The sequence below is a fragment of the Plectrocnemia conspersa genome, unplaced genomic scaffold, assembly GCF_051122295.1.
Source record: "Plectrocnemia conspersa isolate PC_06_02 unplaced genomic scaffold, ASM5112229v1 ptg000012l, whole genome shotgun sequence".
Lineage (NCBI taxonomy): Eukaryota > Metazoa > Arthropoda > Insecta > Trichoptera > Polycentropodidae > Plectrocnemia > Plectrocnemia conspersa.
Window position 1 is genome coordinate 13,679,474 of NW_028277176.1, and position 19,787 is coordinate 13,699,260.

General features: G+C 30.5%; 2 protein-coding genes across 2 annotated transcripts in view; both read left to right on the forward strand.

Moving 5' to 3' along the window:
- LOC148228282 (uncharacterized) overlaps window positions 1-4,805 on the forward strand; it is a 70,664-nt gene extending 65,859 nt beyond the window's left edge. The window contains exons 3-7 of the mRNA XM_088200057.1: window positions 49-2,410; window positions 2,681-2,867; window positions 2,935-3,110; window positions 3,183-3,423; window positions 3,486-4,805. Coding sequence (XP_088056183.1) covers window positions 49-2,410; window positions 2,681-2,867; window positions 2,935-3,110; window positions 3,183-3,423; window positions 3,486-4,213 — 3,694 coding nt within the window. The 3' untranslated portion in view covers window positions 4,214-4,805. The remainder of the gene's footprint in view (window positions 1-48; window positions 2,411-2,680; window positions 2,868-2,934; window positions 3,111-3,182; window positions 3,424-3,485) is intronic.
- A 4,098-nt stretch (window positions 4,806-8,903) lies between these two features.
- On the forward strand, window positions 8,904-17,326 carry NT1 (Neurotrophin 1). Its single transcript, XM_088199682.1, has 7 exons — window positions 8,904-10,023; window positions 14,411-14,969; window positions 15,030-15,240; window positions 15,304-15,459; window positions 15,532-15,687; window positions 15,754-15,877; window positions 15,957-17,326. Exons 1-7 carry the CDS (start codon window positions 9,490-9,492, stop codon window positions 16,953-16,955), a joined length of 2,739 nt encoding a protein of 912 aa, XP_088055808.1. The 5' UTR covers window positions 8,904-9,489; the 3' UTR covers window positions 16,956-17,326.
- The last annotated feature ends 2,461 nt before the right edge of the window (window positions 17,327-19,787 follow it).

The window sequence follows — 19,787 nt, forward strand, 5'->3', positions numbered from 1 at the left end:
CATGACAAATTTTCTACTTTATATATTTAAAACAATCTTATTTTTCAGGCACAACGTCACGAATGCTCATCTGGAAATCCGCGACTCGAACAATACGCTGATAAAGAGAATCAGCTTGGCCGACAATAAGTCCTTGTTATCCGGTGAAAGTAGATCCGATCCGAAAGGCCAACTTCCTAAAGTGCCGTTACGAATCGAACAGGTTGCGTCAAAATCGATCCCAGACACCAGGTCTTCGGAAGTGAAATCTGCGCTCTCTGCCAAATCGCTGCAGGACGCCAAAGTGGTCAGGGCCGGATTCTTGAGTAGAAGAAAGCCAGCTTCCGAAGTGGTTAGATTCGGAGTCGGAACTAGAAAACCTCTCATCGATTTGTCGGTCGTCAGTCACGAGACGCTGGGCATACCCGAGGACAAAAAAGACAAGAAAGGCGAAAAAGACGACGCGGACGTGATCTTAGACCCTGATGAAGAGTTCCAAGTAGACGAATCCAATCATGGATTGTATCTTTACAATTACACCACGAACGTCACGTCTATGTACAATCCGAACGACACGAAAGACGATCTATTCAATATAACGCTCACGACTAAACCTTCTCTGGTTGAAGAGTTAACAACGAGCGCGGATTTAAAATTAGAAGCTAAAGTAACAGTGGATGTTAAGAATGCAACTTCGAGTTCTAACACAACTAAAATTGAAGGTGAACCTCAAACCACAAAACCGACAAAGCTCGAATCTAATAAAGAGAGCGAAAACAATACACTGTTCTTGACTGATGAGCTATATAACCACTTTAGGCCATTAGAGACTGAACTGCCCGCGGAAGACATGGCTCCTTTTTTGTTCTTCGGGCAAAAAATTACCATAAACATTCCAAAAGACAACATTACTCAATTACAATTGACGCCCACTAAACCGACTCATCATATAAGGACACAGGACAAGAAGCGAGGCTCTTATAGACCAGTCACTGAGAAGAGTGCTAATATTAGCGACGAAAACGAAGATGAGATCAACGAGAACATGGACGTTTCAGTCGTGAAGAACGTTATAGAAAAGAATAAAATACGAAACACAGTCAAGCAGCAAGCGCCTTCTAGGTATGGAAATTTAGCCAATGCTTATAGAAAGCAACAAAATATCACTACTACGCCAGTTCCAGAAACAACTACTACAAATTTCACTATTCTTGTAGAAGAATTTGATTCTAAGGAAAGCTCTAAAGAAGAAGTTAATAATAGGACAGTTTCTTCAGTTAATTTTTCAAGAGCAGCAAATAGGACTTATTATAATTTTAGACGAAAACCAGCTAAATTACTTTTGTCAGACTCTATTGAAAAAGAGGTAGGAGCGACTGCTACTACGACTCCTCTACCTTCTTCAGTTGTCTATACAGCCGTCGTCACGTCTGTCTCTATCACGTCTTCAGTGAAAGCTCAAAATAAAACAGACAGTAAAAACGACACAATTCCATTACCTAACAATAATACTTTAAACGATCCGATCAAAAATTTAAACGCAACTTCGAACGATGATTTAACGACGGTAGAAAGCGTCAATGCAATTTACGATAGAACTAACAACATAACCGATATTAAGAAGAAGAACGAAACCATTACCAAGAAAAAGCCTGAAATCAGACAAAGATTATCTACAATACGTCCAAGAATCAGATTTTCATCACCAAATAAGGCAAATTACGAAAATGCTTCTCCAACGCCGTTCATTTTATATTCTAATAGATCTGCAAGTAGATTATCGCAATCTAAATTTAAATCATCCATATCGACAGTAAGGCCTTTTAGAGCAGATATATTTTTAACGCAAACAGTTCCAAACACAACTCAATTAACAACTACTCCCGTACCAAAGACTACTGCAGCTTCAGTATCTTCATCTACAGTGAGCCTGAGGGTTTCTAACTTATTCAACACGAGTCAAAATGGACGCAAATATCCCAGCGATTCAACAACTGTTGCACCAAATACTACTGTTAAAACTTTAGAAATTATAGAAGATAATGAATCTGTCGAGAGTAAGACAGTTTTTAAAGCACCTCCAATTTCAAATCCAAAAGTAGCGAGTGATACTAAAGATTTAACGGATCGAAGAAATAATGAAGTGTTGATCGAAATGGAGAAGACTAATATGACAACTTACATATTGGCTGGATTGGGATTCTTGCCTTTGACTCTCATAGTGATGTTTGTTTTGAGACATTTGTTTTTAAAGAAGACCAAAGATGTTGATTCTGAATATGAGGGATACTTTCAAGACGATGTCAAAAAAGAGATTACCACTGTAGCTAGACCTCCATTGCCGCCACCGAAAAAACCCGATCAGAAGTGGGAGTTTCCTAGGAACAAATTAAGACTTCAGACTTTGCTTGGTCAAGGCAATTTTGGACAGGTACATATATTTTATAATGGGTTTTAAAAAATTGTTGCTAAGATACAGAAAAAAAATCAAATGATGTTTTGTTTTTCTTTATTAATTTATTTTTCATATAAACAATTTGTATTAAAAAAATTAGAAAATATAATAGATTTATGATAACATCTCAATCATGTTCTTTGTAAAATTAAACAAACAGTATTACATAAGCGTAGTTACATTTTAAATTTAAGAGAAAATTAACATTCAAGTTATTAAAAATTAATTGACAATTTATTTTTTAAGGTTTGGAAAGCTGAAGCCGATGATTTGACAGGACATGATGGTCTTACTAGATTGGTGGCAGTTAAAACCATTAAAGAGACAGCCAGTCAGAAAGAAAAACAAGAGTTGCTACACGAAATTTGCATTATGCAAAAAATTGGGACGCATCCAAATGTTGTTACTCTATTAGCTTGTTGCACTGAGCAAGGTGTGTATGATTTATTTTATATCCTATATTTTAAAATATGTTTTTTAAGACAAATATTTTTTTTCAGAACCTTATCTTTTGATAATGGAATATGTAATGTGTGGTAAGCTTTTAACGTATCTAAGAGATAGAAGATCAAGAGTGGATAGATTTCAAATGCCTCGAGGTGGTCTTACATCTAGAGATCTAACAGTTTTTGCATACTGTGTGGCGAGAGGAATGGACTATTTGGCCAGTAAAGGAGTAAGTTTGTTTTAAACGCATTTTAAAGTCATGCTATTTGACACATTTTAAATGCTATATATTTTTTTACAGATCGTTCATAGAGATTTGGCAGCACGAAACGTTTTAGTAGACCATAACAAATTGTGCAAAATAGCTGATTTTGGCATGTCGAGAGACGTCACTTCAGATTCTGATGACAAACTTAATAAGCCACAAAGAAACGCGTTACCAGTTAGATGGATGGCACCTGAAGCATTGCTTTATAGCGTTTATAGTCATGAGACAGATGTCTGGGCATATGGAGTTTTACTATGGGAGATCGTGACTTTAGGTTTGTTTTATAAAATTATATATTACAAATATAGCATTATTACATATTAATATATTTTATAGGATCAACTCCTTATGCTACAATGTCTGGTAGAGAAGTCTTACACATGGTGACAGAAGGATATAGGTTAGAAAGGCCAGCTCATTGTAAACCTCATCTGTATCAAACTATGCATTCATGTTGGCATGCAGATCCAGCTCAAAGACCTCCATTCGCAGATATCAAGAAACAGCTGTCTGAACTATTAGAAAACGAGCCGACTGAAGGAAATTACGTAGATTTGGAGAGCTTCTATCAAGACTCATCCGTTTATAGCGATCCCTCGGCGATTATCGAAAACGATGGAGGTATTTCCATTGAATACTCAGACGAACTAGGTTCTAAATTGAGAAACGATGGCATACCAAGGAGAAGCTTCCACAATCCGAACGCAGCAAATCTTCAGAGAAATTTCTCCGGAGGCAATTCCAAAAATTTTAATACAGTCAGAGCTGGAAATCATACGTCTGTAGGCGGATTTGGAATCATGGATGGCGGATTTTCTGGAAGAGACGGTAATTTTTGTGAAAGGAATCAAATTGAGAAGTTGTCCGGAGCCAGCTTTCACAGAGAAAGGGAAAGTAATGTTTCTAGAGAGAATGGACATCCTGGAAACGGATTAATAACACGAAATAGTTTCAATGGAGTGAGCAACCAATCTAATTGGTCGACTCACAGTGGTAGGCCTTTCTTAATCAAATCTGGAAGCAGTAGAAGTAAAAGAATCTCAGAATTCGAGTGTAATATATGATGTGTGTATAAAAAAATAATGTGATATAGAAAGAAAATATTTTATTATCATTTTGAATTGTACGTTTTAATATAAAATATAATGTATTATATTATAAAGTGTAAATATTTTGTATATATGAATGTAAAAACGCAGAGACTTGTACCTAAACCAGTATTTAGTAGTAGATACACAATTCTCTAGTAAATGTGTAGTGTCGGGCGTTTAGCAAGTTTTTATTATTATTTTTACTATTACAAAAACCTATTCATAAAGTTATCATGTAAAATAATTATTCATTCTTTGAAACTTCTAGTCTTCCATTTTTGTGTTTCATCTAAATTTTCTATTTATTAGCACGATTTGTGATAATCATATTATTTGTATACATTAGCTGAAGCGTTCACCTCTTTGCAAATGTTACCAGAAAAATATTTAATGTTTATAAAATAATTTTATTTATGTTGTATGTTCTTTTGTAAAAATATATGTCACAAAGAATTAATGGAAAATAAAGCTTTTTCTAGCGCCTGTTGAATAGATTTTATTTATTATTTTTAAGCATTTTTTTATGTGACTTGTGTATAAGATTGAAATAAATTGTTGATTTAAATTAATTTCTTTTATTTTAAAAAAATGTACGGGTTTAAAATTTTATACTTAATTATTAATATATTAAAGTGTTTCTATTTCTATATAATAATTCATTTTACAATTAAAAATATCCATATTTTTACTACATACTATTTTTTATTTATTCCATGAATTCGCACATACGTATTGTTAAAAAAATTCTAGTCCCCCAACTACACATACCCAAATAGCACGTGTTATTGGGGGGTATACTGTACACATACGCGTCACAACTCCCCGCATGTGCACGATAAAATATCAATATCTCGATGCACAGTATTTACATGTTTTTTAAAATTAATTAATTTATAGTTTAATTGTAAACTATAGATTTTCTCAGTTTTAAAACCCAGTTGGTAATAATGTGGCTTGCTTGGCTGATGTTCTGAAGGTTATATCACGTTGACGTCACCATTTTTTTATTTTAAGACTTAATGTTATTTTGTCAGCCAATGAGAAACTTGATGGATCTGTCTTTTTTACCTATATTTTAATTACTTTGTATAAAAATATATATAAATATAAACCAGATGATAGTGTAGCCTCATGTTCAAAATTAAATTCAGATGAATCTAAGTTGTATAGCAGATCATCAAGTTATCATTCTAAAAAGTAATAGACATGAAGTAGAAAAGAGTTTCGGAGAGAAATTCGGCTCTGTTTGATATGTTTTCTACTAGCATCTTTGAATGATGGTGAACAGGTTTATTTAGACTAATTATTGCATCTTTAATCTACGATGATAACATATGGTGCGTGTGTATTTTTACAGAATGGTAATCCATAAATTAGTATTATGTTGTTTTTAAAAAATTCTACTGCATTCTCATATTTAAAATAATTTTGTGCTAAATTGTTAGCGTAAAAGAAACCAATATATAATATACTCTTATGTTAATTAAATCTTTGTACAGATGTGGATGACAGCAGCATATATTGGGAAGTGTGTGCAGACTATACAGTCTAATTATTCGATATAAGCTCGTTTACTATTAGTCAAAACCGCTCGCATCATTATAAGTTCTTCAAGGATTTTTTCTTTATGACTACGTCTGACGACGCCTAAACCAGAGAAAACACTTGCTCTATATTTATATTTTTATCAAGTGTGAAATAAAAATATATATTAGAAAAATTCACAAAACATTTTACTGTCTAATAAAATCACAGCAACTTGAAATCAGAACCGAACAAATGTGATGTTTCATATTTTTTTAAATATTTTTAAGTTTGTTTTGGGATCTTGGGTTACTTAGTTAGTAAAGATACAATTTAAGCCATTTTAAAATTGAGCTTAAAGATTTTCTATTTAAAAAAATGGTATGTAACACAGAAACAGTTTTATAGATTAATGTCCAGAGGCGTAGACCCTTAAGCATTATCTAAGGGCGTTTGACTTCTGTCTAATCTTTTAAGGAATGCCTATGTCCGTGGGGACAACTGAAAGAATACAGTCTCGGTATAGAGCCCTCTATGTAAGGCGGAGTTTTTGACGGGGTCGGCCGGCCAAGGACAAGAGCTTGGAAAATAGTGACCCATTGCATTGCTAGCTTGCTATGTCCAATAAAGCGATTGCTTAAGAAAAACCAAGAGTCGGATCAAGAAAAAAGGAAGTGTCATGATTTCTCTGATCTGCTTAATGACCTCAGATCAACTCTTCAGCGTGGCTCTTGGATTTGGGTAAACCATGGTTATCAAGAGTCACGAATGAATTGTCGCGCATTCTCATCTCTTTCTCTCAAAACATAATTTTAAATTGGTTCCAAGAAACGTTCGAAAAAAATTCAAAATTAAATTAAATCATATTTAGCAAACGGTCGCTACATTACCATGAGCACATTTTGCAATAGCCAATTTTATTATAAAAATGAAAAATCTACTACATCAATAAAAAAAATACTTATAAATCAAGGTATTAAATTTTGCAAAGTACTGCTAAATAATAAGAAATTTTATTTCCAGAGAAATATAACAAATGTTAAAATTAAATATAAAAGCTAAGAAATTAAAATATCAGAAGTAAACTTTATAAAACAATTTATGAAAAAATATGAACTATAATACAAATAAAATCTGTAATTTATTTTTTTGAGAAAAATATATTTTTATAATTTTAATAAACAAAATTCAGATTTTATAAATATATTTATTTTATTTTATTATAAATATTTATATAGACAAACATAAACTCACCATCTATCGTCGTGAATATAAACATTTTTGTGAATAAGAAATTATGTAATTTGTAAATATGATTTTTTTATTACTTTCACAACTTTTTCATCCATTTATCAATGCATCATATTTTTTTTATTTTAAAATATTACGAATATATTTGTATTTAAATATTTTAGAAATCAAAAGATTAATGCGTATGTAATCTATTGCAACTTTCATAGCACCTGGAGAAACTGTCAAAATGAATGTTGCAAGCTTAATTCGTGCCATTGATGATAAAAAACTAACTTTTTATAACACCTACGTGTTAACTTCTAGGGAAAATTGGGATTATGTTTTAAATTTGAAAATTGTAGATACAACGAATCCGCTATCCGCTTAACCCACTTATCTACTTTATGGTGGAATACCGCAGAAACTAGTCATGTTCACGATTAAAAATTATAGAAAAATTTACGAAAAAGCTCACAATGACGATGATCATAATATATATTATTTTTCAATTTTACTTTCGTTACATACGTTGAATGATAATGATACAAAGAGTACTTTCTTTCGCTGCACGTCGCCCACAAGCTGCCTTCTTCAATTATGGTAAAATAATAACGTGAATTGCATTTTATGCATCGTTTTCGACGACAATTGAAACTTAATTAGTTTTCGTTTGAAACTTTTCACTTTCCATCATGGCCCGTGATGACTTGTAGTTAAATCGACATGCAAATGAAAGTTTGATTGGAATACACCGATGATGTTATTGTTGTTCATGTTTTAGTTTAGAAACGATACTCTTTTAATTTTCAATTTGTATTCATCGATTTGATTGTCACATTAAGATTTTAAATTGATAAAAATCTGATTGAAACGATTCGTACAGTTGAGTTTTATTGTAATATAGGTCGAGCAAAAACTGTTAAGTAACGTTATATAAAAGAATGCAATGTATTGTTTATGAATTACGAGTTCGGTATGTGAATTTTAATTAAAAATGTATGAATTGTTAATTGTTCTTTAAAAATTTGAGCGCATAATTAAAATATTTCTTCGGCGAGCATATATTGTATGAGTACCGTTAAGAAGACCGTTTTACAAGATATGTTTTTATATTATTGTATCATATTTAAATTCTTGTAAATATTATTTTTAATGTCATTTTAATTATTTATAATATTTGAAATAAGAATATATGAATATACTATATAATCTTTAAACAAAAGAATATAATAGTAATACAGAAAAATAGTAAAAGTAATCATTAGAACATAGTATATATTATGTGTAAAGCGGTCCATTTTTATTTATTGATTGATTGTGTTTATCTTAAATACATTATTTTGATTATTACATATGCAATTAAATGATTATAAATTTGAATTTCAAACAAATTAAGTAAAAGTAAAATAAAGAAAGCATGTAAAATGGTATATACGTATGTTAAACCGCATACGACCATGACCCACAGCCACATACAAAATTCATATAGTACATACCTATCCAGTTTTAAAATAATAATCTATATATTATATACGAGCATACATAAGTTAAGGTATTCAAATGATAAGATCTTGATGCACTGAATAAAGTGTCAAACAACTCGACCGGTTTCGAGTTTATTTATAAACTGTAATAAATAATAAAAAAAGGATCGGTCAAACTGTTTATTGGGAAGCGTAACGGTTCTTTCTCGTAAAATGTAAATAAATTCATATTTATTTTCGCGAGAGATGAAGCTTAGCGTTAATTAACCGCAAACCGTTATTGTTTATAAAATATTGTAACAAGAGCGGAACAATACCGCAAACTTGCAAATTTAACTTGAAAACGAAACGCAGCATTCGCCGCTGATTTTTATCTGATCCCCTACCATAAACGAAATTTTTCACATTGGCGCCTTAAAGAAGATGTTTCTCGTGATATTCTGCACAAGCAGTCGAGTTCACGGCTTCGGTGGGTCGAGTCGAGTCACTGTTTGCTCGGGTGCCGATATGTGCTGTCGTGCCTCAGACAAGTCGGTCGAAAAGTTCTCTCGAAGCGTTTAAAAAACAGTTTAACAAGCTCGTGACAGTAAATAACAAAGAAATCGCATTTCGGACGATGAAGTTAATTTCTCTTTTCACCGGGGAAAACTCGAAAAACGACTCAGCATATATAGTTCAAATATATAGCATATACTAAAAAAGTGATTGTGTCAAATTGATTATAGCTATCAACGCGCGAAAGATTGTTTATAAAGTGTCACGCGGAAGTGCGTCGAAAACTTGTTCGATGCGCGTATTTTACTGTTACAGATATATAATACGGAGGCTAGTTGGCCTGGTATTCTGTTCCGAATACCGTCATAGTTAGTGAGTCATTGAGAATCACTGATAACCGCTGATAATAACAGCTTATTAAAAAGAAGTACGCACGGGTTGCGATTAACCCCGCGCGTCGATATCACTTGATCGTTCATCAATTCTATCCATTATAAACATAAATACATAACAATGAGTGGGTTTAAATCATTTTTGTTTGTGTTTGCGTGCTTTATGTGCTTGAGTGGGTATGTAAAGGGGGACGAGCCTAAGGCGGAAGCGCTGAGGTCAAATCTACAGAATCATCGATACGACGAATCCGATGTATCTAAATTGCACAATATCGACCCGAGCATTGTGAAGAACTCGCATCGACCTCAATTCTTTGCCAATGAAGATAATGTGGCTTCTAGTGGGAATCGAAATACGTTGGACAGGATCGATGTGAACGCGAATAAAAATGATAACGGTTTCAATTCGGACGTCGATGTAGAAGATGATGACGATGATGAGGAATATAAACCGAATAATCACCTTCAGAATAAGCAGAATCAAATCAGGACTGTTTTATTGCGACTGATGGAGAGGAAAGAACAGAGAAGGAAGTTTGCGGAGGTTTTGCCAATCTTAAAGGTCATGACTCCGCCACAACGATTAGCGATGGCTGCTTTGATATCGAAGCAGATCACCGCTGATGCTAGAAATCCAGGATTGAATCTTGACCAGGTGAATAATATAAATTCAATTTACAATTAAAATTGGAATTCTAAGTTCGTAATTTTGCAATATAATATATATTTTTTTTATTAAAATCATATACTTAATAATAACTGTTTTTTTCAAATTAAAACCATATTAACAATATATAATTAGGAAAAAAACGTCACAAAGATAAGATAGTCGAATATTATGGACAGTATCGTTTATATTATTTAAGTATTTAATTGAATAAAACCTAAAATAAATAGTATTATCGTGTTATATAATTATTCGTCGTCTATTAGCAAGCGCAGGCTTCTTTTTTCAAAGGGTTTAGGTTTCAAAAGGCAAACTACGAGTGACTGTTAAAATGTAAATAAAAAAACTTATATATGAACTGGCATGATAAATCTTCGAATCTCATATTAACTCTAGTATGTCTGAGTGATCAGAATTAGTCACTATTATATAATTTTAATTCTGATTGACATCACAGTTTAAGTTTTTATAGATTTACCTAATCTCACGGACGGATATCGTGATCAATAATTAAAATAAAATCGAACAAGGTTGTGTATAGGGACATATATTGATTGTAAACTGTATATTAGTTCATATTTATTAAATACAATAGATGTCACTAATTTATAAATTAACTTTAATCGTATGTCTTAATAAATTTACTATTTAATTATTAAATTTACTTGTTGTAACGCATTGGGGTAACGCCTCACATGTTACAAAAGACTTACAATAAATAAATAAAAATTGCTTTCTATCATTATTAAAAAATTCAAATTATTTTGAAACGCCTTCTTCATTTTATAAATCCAAATATATAAATTAACTCAACATAATTGATCTTTATTTATAAATAAAAGTTTAATAATAGTTTATTTGCAATTTAAATATATTCAATTATTGTAAACTATAATTTATATGTTGGTCATCATGTCAATAGACTTATCATTAACGATTCGATTAAATTACATGCCATTTAATAAGTGTGATTAATAAAACAAATCAGCGACCGTTTCGCTTGTAGATTAATCTCGATTTATAGGCAGTTAGAAGCATTATTACCAGTTTTTAACCAATTAATCTCAATCGTATGTATTCGATTTACATTATAATTTATTAGCTTTCTAATACCCAAACCAATTCATCGTTAGGAAAACAAATTGATAATGAATCGTGTGTACGCGATATTGCTCGTTGAACTCATTTCCTCGGTCAACAGTCTCGCTAAATATTTCCTTCATCATCTTTCTAATCTACATATAATGCAATTGTACAATATAAAAGAGTCGTTAATGAGAATGTATGATCGTTTGTGTTCTTTTTTCTGAACGTGTGTTCAATATGGAAATTTTCACACATTTAACGCGTTGCTCAATATTCGTTTTTAATGAGTTAACGGATAACACGCAAGGACAGTTTTTCTTGTAATTGCTGTGTGAAATTATCAATTTATCTTAAAAATGTTAATTAGTGAAAATGATAAAAACTATAGATTTTTCTTAACCTACTTAAAGCCATATTAGTCAATATATAGAAGATAAGATACAATATGGATAAAAAAAATGTTTCCTTTTCATAGTTGAAAAAAATAATTTTAATATGTGGTTAAATATTTATTTATTGTGAGTCTTTTATTATTAAATAATAATTATTTAAGACTGTTGTCACGGTACTGTCGGCCATTTTGTTTTATATTTGAATGCTTATTTTTAATTGGTCGAAACAACAGAACGCATAACAGGTGTCTCGGAAAGCAATGAAGCAAATTCAATTTTTATACAATTTTAATTTTTATTATTATTTATTATTCAAATTAAATATATTTCATTTGTTTACGTGTATTATTACACACCGTTTATACGAAGCGATACGGTTTACAGAGTTGAGAATTGAACGGAGATGTTTCATTAAACGTCGGCTTAAAACAAATATGCATATATAAGATAATAAATATTAATAAAAACATACGGAATATTTGTGCGCTCTTTATTTCTGCTATCAAATTTGTTTACTGAAACTCCTTATTTATTATTTATTTATTTATTGTAAATATTCCGTTGCAACATGACAGATGTTAAACTAATGCGCTACAAGGTGTTACAGTAGTGAGACATCCGTTTTATTTATTTTTTTTAATTATTATTTTATCTTTAAATCAATAAATGTCACTATGAACGACCTAGTTAAGTTTAATTCTTAATTTTATTTACGTTATTTATTCATGAGATTAGGAAAATCTAGGAAAACCTAACCTAATTATTATTTTAATCTTCCCGCCACGATAAAAATTGCACGATATTTATTATCCATAGAAAATAAAATTTATACAATATTCTAGGAAGACAAAATACAATTCTACAGTATTATAAAAAAGCTTATATTCCTAAAAATTTTAGTTTTTTACTTAAAAAAAGAAATACCTAAAATCTAGAACTCAAATTTTAACTATAAAATATTTTATTATATAGTATTAAATATATTTAATAATAATAAATAAAATATATTTTAGAATGTATTGTTAGACGATAATTAAAAATTATACATATTTAAATTAACTCACATTTGAGAGCACATTTATACATTTTAATATTATTCAAGAGCAAGTGGTTTATAAATATATTATTTATGTATTAATTTTATATAATTTATTTCGACTTTAAACGTAAAACACGAGCAACTTCGAAAGCTTAATAATATTGAACCTAAAATAAAGTACAGTGTAGTTAATTAAACACGTTCAATTTTATCACAACTTAACTCGATAAAGATTTCTTGTTTCTTAAATGTGAAATACAAAAAAGTATCGATTCTATATAGGGTAGTAGTTTAAGGTCAGAATCGTAAAAGAATCGAACTCCATTACGAAAGTGCAATGAGATAAAGAAGAAGATAATAATGATCGGCCGTGACGAGACAAATTTGCGATGTGAATAATAGAAACCACCGGGTGAACACGAATCGGTTTCACTATAAACAGGTCACCCGGTACTATTGTTTGTTCGATGACGAAGAATACCGGACAATAAAGAGTTCGTTTGTAGGTCGACTTGCTACTGGATTAATTAAAAATTGACATTTTTATATTGAAACGAAAGCTCTCTCTTTTGCTTCAATCTGGCCGAGCTTTCATTTAAAGTTTCGATTGTGTGTATATATATAATATAATAAATTAAAAATTCGGTTGATATTTTTTTTCTTAAGAGATGTATTTAAATAATTAATTTATAAAATATAGTGAAGTTAAAATAAAAAAACTGTAGCATTATACATTAGTATTTCAAGTCTGTTTTTATATTATAGTATTATGTTATTTTAACTAACTATATATTATTTCATTTTTTTAAATATATTGTTTATATTTTTTTGTATTAAGTTAATAAAATAAGAGCTCTAAAAAACATAACTTTATACCATTTGCGGTCAACCATTTGTAAATAGATTTGCATAGAATCTATGACATAGTAAACCTCTGTATATTTGTTCGTTCTAGTAAGCTATTGATAAATCGGTAACTCAACTTATTTGCATAGATTTTAATTTTTACGGTTGTAATATACCGCTGATTAAATATTCACACGTTCACAGCCAGTTTAACTCTAATATTTTAAACTGTATTTTTAATAGGATTTAAATTTAGCCGTATTTTTACATGGATATTTAACTATGGGCGGCTTTGATTTTTATCTTAATGTATTTTATCTCAATCTACGTTAATATCCATATTCATAAAGCGTGAATTTTGCATGCATTGTTGTGTTTTTCAATGGCATTTTTGCATATAAATTGCTGATTTTTTTTATGAATCAAATTAAAAAAAATATAATAGTTTATATTTTGCCTATTAAAGTAACAAAGCTTGAACTTTCTTTACTATAAATTGAATAAAAAAGGGTCAACTTACAATATAATGAAAAATAAATAGCTTAGGCTTTAGAGAAAAAATCATGACTGAGTGTAACCATTTTTTCTGAACGTCAGACAAACTGTATTCCCAAATTATAATATATATATTTTAATTTATTTAATATTTAAAAACATAATAACATAATATTTCTTAAAAAGCTTGATTAATTGTTTAGCTAGAAACGTTGCAGTTAATTTATAATATATATTTTTAGTCGTTTCGTTAAGAATTTATATAATTTTTATTATTTAATTCGTGCGTGTTGTTATTGTACATAAAATATGTTTGGTGCTCGTTTTTATTATTTGATTAATTTTCTCATATTGTTTAGAAATACCTTTGTGAAAATTATTAATTTCGATAAAGCATGCATTTTGTCATGCAACACATTATTTTTTCGAAATGTTCTCACGTGCGTTGATATATGTAAAATATCAACAATTAACCAAAAATAGACTGCACTTATGCATCTTTTACGTCCACTTTCAGGTTAAAGCCATGTTCGGCAATGACCCAAATGTGACATCTGACCTGATGCTGCCCATTCTCTTGGACATTGCTAACATGGTGCGGGAGGCCAAAGACCACATTAGATTTCGCACACCGAAAGCGCCTCAAGCCCAACTATTGAGAAGATCTTTCTCGACCGATGAAGAAGTCGACCCTTTGGAGTCTCACTCTCTGGACTTCTCGGTCGAAGCCAGAGACCTCAATAGCAGACGGCCTCAGGCCAAATCTTTGGAAGAAACGCCCAAAAGCATGAAAATTGCGGCTAAAATACCATCCGTAATAAAAAATAGTAATATAAAAGTTAACAGCGACCTCAAAGTCGGGTCAGACGAAGGCGAAGCATATTCTGACGCAGATGAAGATAATGAAGACAGCATTAACGATCCAGAAGAAATAATAACAGTGATATTTCCGATGAACAATGTAACATACACAGACGTAATAAATAACTCATCGATAATCATAAATGGTACTATTGATGAAGATCTTCCTGTTGCTGAGAAACTGAGAGCTTTGAACAGATACATCGATAGAAATGGTACAATTTTTTTTTATTTATTTAATAATAATTGTTTATTAAATTAATATATATTTTTAGGAAATTTAGTCATTTTGAAAAGACCTCCATGGATTCCAGATGCACCTAAATATAATTTAATGCAACAGCATCCTAATAGAAAAGCTGAGCATTCAGGACCTTCACAACGCCGTAGACTACCTATTTCTCCTATGAGAAAAACTCCTTATGTGAAACAAAACTGCGAGCTATTCACAAATTCGCTTTGCTTAGACACAATGGATTATCCATCGTATGTATTTAAAATTAATATGTTCCAAAATTAACTTAAAATATTAAAAAAAATTTTTTTTAGAGATGCTATAATGGGAAGTATACGCAGGAATCAAGCAGCGATGACAGCTTTATTAACAGATTTTCCAGAAAATTCTGCAGATTATTCCATTGACGGTATAACGGCAAAGCAGGAAAAGAAATATACGCCTGAATATTATATAAATAATATGAATAGGTAACAGATGTCGCTAATATATTTTATTTTAAAACCAAAGATGTCATGTTTATTTTTTTAATATTATTTTAGACGCGAAGATGGTTCAGTTCCATCTGCTTCAGGTTTCATGTGTCCTAGTACAGTAAAGTACGCTAGACCTCAAAAAGCTAGAGCCACATCAGGACAATGGAAGTATATTGTAAATACTGGAGAGCACACTCAAACTTTACGTTTAGAAAAATGCTTGTGAGCTGCTTTTTATTTATTATTAAAATTTGAAGTATGTAAAATATTTAATATGATTATTTATAGACGACCTCGAGAGCCTTGTACATATTTGACCGACAATTTCAAATCAAAGTGCGTACAAGTGTACAACTATCACAGACTTTTGACGTGGGATCAACAAAACGGGTTGCATATGGATATCTTCAAGGTTAACTAAAATTAATTAATGCATCATGCATTTTAATGGCCATAAAGTATATTCAAATTGTTTTAAATTATACTTTCAGGTTCCTACTTGCTGTTCTTGCCACATTGAAGGATATAGTGTTGCTTTTCCGCCACACACTTCAAGGCCTTTAGAATCGGCATCAGAACACTTTCCTGGCGAAGATCTTCATGGTGAACAAGGAATAAATCCATATGAACATATCCAACCATCGATAAGACACCCTATAGCTACTTTTCCTGGTCAAGATTCATTTTCATTACTAGGCGATGCGCATAATTCTATACCTGGTTCTTCATTCAACAAACCAGGATTCACTGATGATTCTGTTTTACATGACTTACAACATATACCGATTTCCAATCAGTTCGATTCAATAAACAACAATTTTCAAACAGATATTTATCAGCAGCAAAGCTCCAATATAAGAAACGTTAAAAAACCTCCGAGAGTACAAGTAAATGAATTCGGATTGCCAAGTTATTTAGAGCCGCCTACAAAACCTGCATTAAAAAATCAAGATTTTCAGCAAAAATATAAACCTGGCTTAAACAATCACTTTAAGAGAGGCGCGCCTAATCAGAATAAAAGACCAAATAGAAGACCGATCAGAAAGAAGACATCAAATACAGGAGACGATCAATTAATAGGCGCTTCCAGTGTCCACGAAAATCCGACTATTATCAATCTAGATTCATTCGAAGACATAAACGAATCTGTAGATGAATATGATAGAACTTCTCCTAGATCTACAACAACACAAAAAAATTTAAATCCTTCTGCTAAAATAACGATTAAAAATGTCTCACCAACAACTGAGAGGAATCGACCTAAAACTACACCGATTCAATATACAGGATCTCAAAATAAAGAAATACCATTGAGGAGAGTCAATTATAATTATCATCCTATCATCGATTTCTTCGAAGAGTCTAAAACAGATGCTGCGACTGATAGAATGGATTCTGGACCAGTCTATCTATCTAGCGAAGACGAGTGGAGACCGATGGCACATCCTGCCGCATTTCCATTGAAAGCTACGGCAGATAGAAAGAATTAGATATAATAATAAAGTACAATACTTATTCAACTATGATCTATAAAATCTCTCGATTTACAAAGATCGAGATAGCCAAATTTTGTATGATATTGAGATGTTTACGCGCAACGCCTGCCATGCTCGTGTCTTGCCTATCAATATTATTAATAATTTATTTATTTAATATAATTTAATGTAAATATTTATAATTTAAATGTATGTTTATAATTAAAGTAATTTATTATTTAATAAATTAATATTTAAAGTATTTTTTTGTGTTTGTTGAGGTTTCTTAACTGAATTGCGAAAGCGTGCAATATTTTTTACAACAAATTGCATGTCCACAGTATTGCGTATTATCAATATTTTAAATAAATAAGTTTAATATATAATGTGCCTTATTTTGTATTTTAATAAGACATACAAATTGCTTAGAATAACCATGTCGTGCGATACGTGACACAATTCGTTAGTTTTTCGAATAAAAAATATAAACTTTCTCGAACGAAGTCGTTGCGAAAATTTGCTAGAAAAATGTCAACTAAAAGCATTGGGAAACTGTTATTGAAATCGATTTTCATTAACCATTCAAATAAAAAGCAACAAAAATCGATTCATTATAAGGTTGTATTTAAATTGCGTCAAAACTAAATCCTGTCTGTTGTAACTTTAATCAATTTATTTGGTTAAAACTAAAGCGAAAATATGAGGTGAATTATACAATAATCAGCAAGTTAATATTTTATTATATTTAAGCAACATTTAACTTTTGATATTCATTAGTCAGATTAAGAGAAAAATGTTACGTCTATCATCGATTATCGGTGCATACAAAGCTTTTATTTTGACAGTAAGAAAAAAATGTTTTACGCGTTAAAAGCGACATAAACCAAATCTTAGACCGTTGATCAATTATGGTGACAGTAAATATAAATAAATACTTTTCCACTACAGCTAAGTGCTTTTGTAAATATTTTTTATTGCAATTGATATTTTAAGGTACTGAATGTAGTCTAGAAATATTTTTTGTCCTAACTCTCATATTTAGTTTTAAAGTTTTAACTTTTATAGTGATGATATTTTGCTAGATTTTTATGTATGTTAGGGAAAACATATACATATCCTCTTCTTTTATCATCTAAGATGGCAAATATAAATGACACAATAATAATTGTCTAGTTGCTAGTTGCAAATTCACTGACTAGTGTTAACAAAAATTCTGATATTTATACTGTCTGAATTTATAATTGCTTAACGGCGTGAAAAGTGATCTCTCCCTGAAGCAGAGCAAATACATTGAAGCGGATACATAGTGTCTATAATTACACTTCCATTCAGAACACGCTTCCGCCAGCATTTTAATTAAATATTCCACCCGAGTTCCGCAACTTGGGCACATGACAGTTTATCCGAACCTTAAAACAAATAAAGCGACACCAACCATCGACATAGACGGAAAGCCCAGAGAAAGCAGCCGCTTCTCTCTTTATCTTCGGAGATGACTTCGCGTATGTGAACTGTTTTAAAATTGTCTCACATTATTCATTTATAAGCTAAATCAATTTGAATTATATAAAGATAAACAACCTGACACATCTTTCAGTACAAAATAGATGTTATCCTATTTTTAAAATAAAATAATAATCAAATCAGAGATTTTAAAAAAACATCGAGATTCGTGTGGAATTTGAATCATCAACTTTTGATTGTTTATCAGTTATTTGATAGACGGATTAAACCATAATAAAAAATATTTTTATGATATGCAGTTTATGATATTCTAGTACAAGTGAATAAATTTAATAATATCTGCATTTGTAATTATATTATTAAGATTATACAAATTTCTGCTTAAAAAATTATTTATAAATACTAATGTATATTAATAAAAAGTTACTTCAATAACTACACATAGCTAAAATACAAAATAGTCTATTATACTCAGTTCTATGTAAAAAAATAATAAACTAAGCAAGTTTTATTCTTATACATTTACTTTATTTACAATTAAATAAAGACGTGTTTAGTTAAAAATAATTGATTGATTTACGACGAAAAGTTAAAAAATAATTTACTTTTTTCTAAAAGAATCTGTTACTTTAATAATTAGTAGATTAAAATTTGTATAAGTAATTAGCAAACACAGATTATGTTATGTTATGTTTAATGTAAAGTTTTTGGGTATTACCTTTTAAATTAATATTGAAAGAGTACAATATTTGTATTAATACTTTTTGTCTGTAAACGAAAAATATATAAAAGACTTTTAATATATTTATAAAATTAAAAAAAAATATATATGATTATTATATAACGTCATAAATTTGATTTGGCAAATAAAAAAATATGCAATGAAACCTAGGTACATCTAATTCTTATTGCAAAATTGTGTCATATTATTCAATCGATACAAGTTATATAGCAAATATTTTTGGTGAATTTGTCATCGGTCGTGCGTGTAATAGAATTTTGTAAAATAACTGCAAAATGATACATAACCGCAAAACGCCTTTCACATAGATGAAAAAAATATTTCAGACATGTAGAAAAATCTGATTAAATCGGAAACTGCTCTTTTATTCCATGATACAACAATAATTGCACTACTTTATTACGTATCGCTCGATGCGATTCGGAATCGCCTAGATAACATCTAAAATCGGATCATTAATTTTTCACTTTCATCTTTAGAAGAAAAAAGCTTACCGTTATGGGAAAGCACGCAATGAGTTTTACAATAGTTCGATAGTATTTTTACATAAAGACGCGAATCGATTCCGTCGAAAAACAACGATTAGATTTGTTATGCGAAGTTAACTTCATTAAGCGTTGTGTAAAGAAAGTTATATTTGA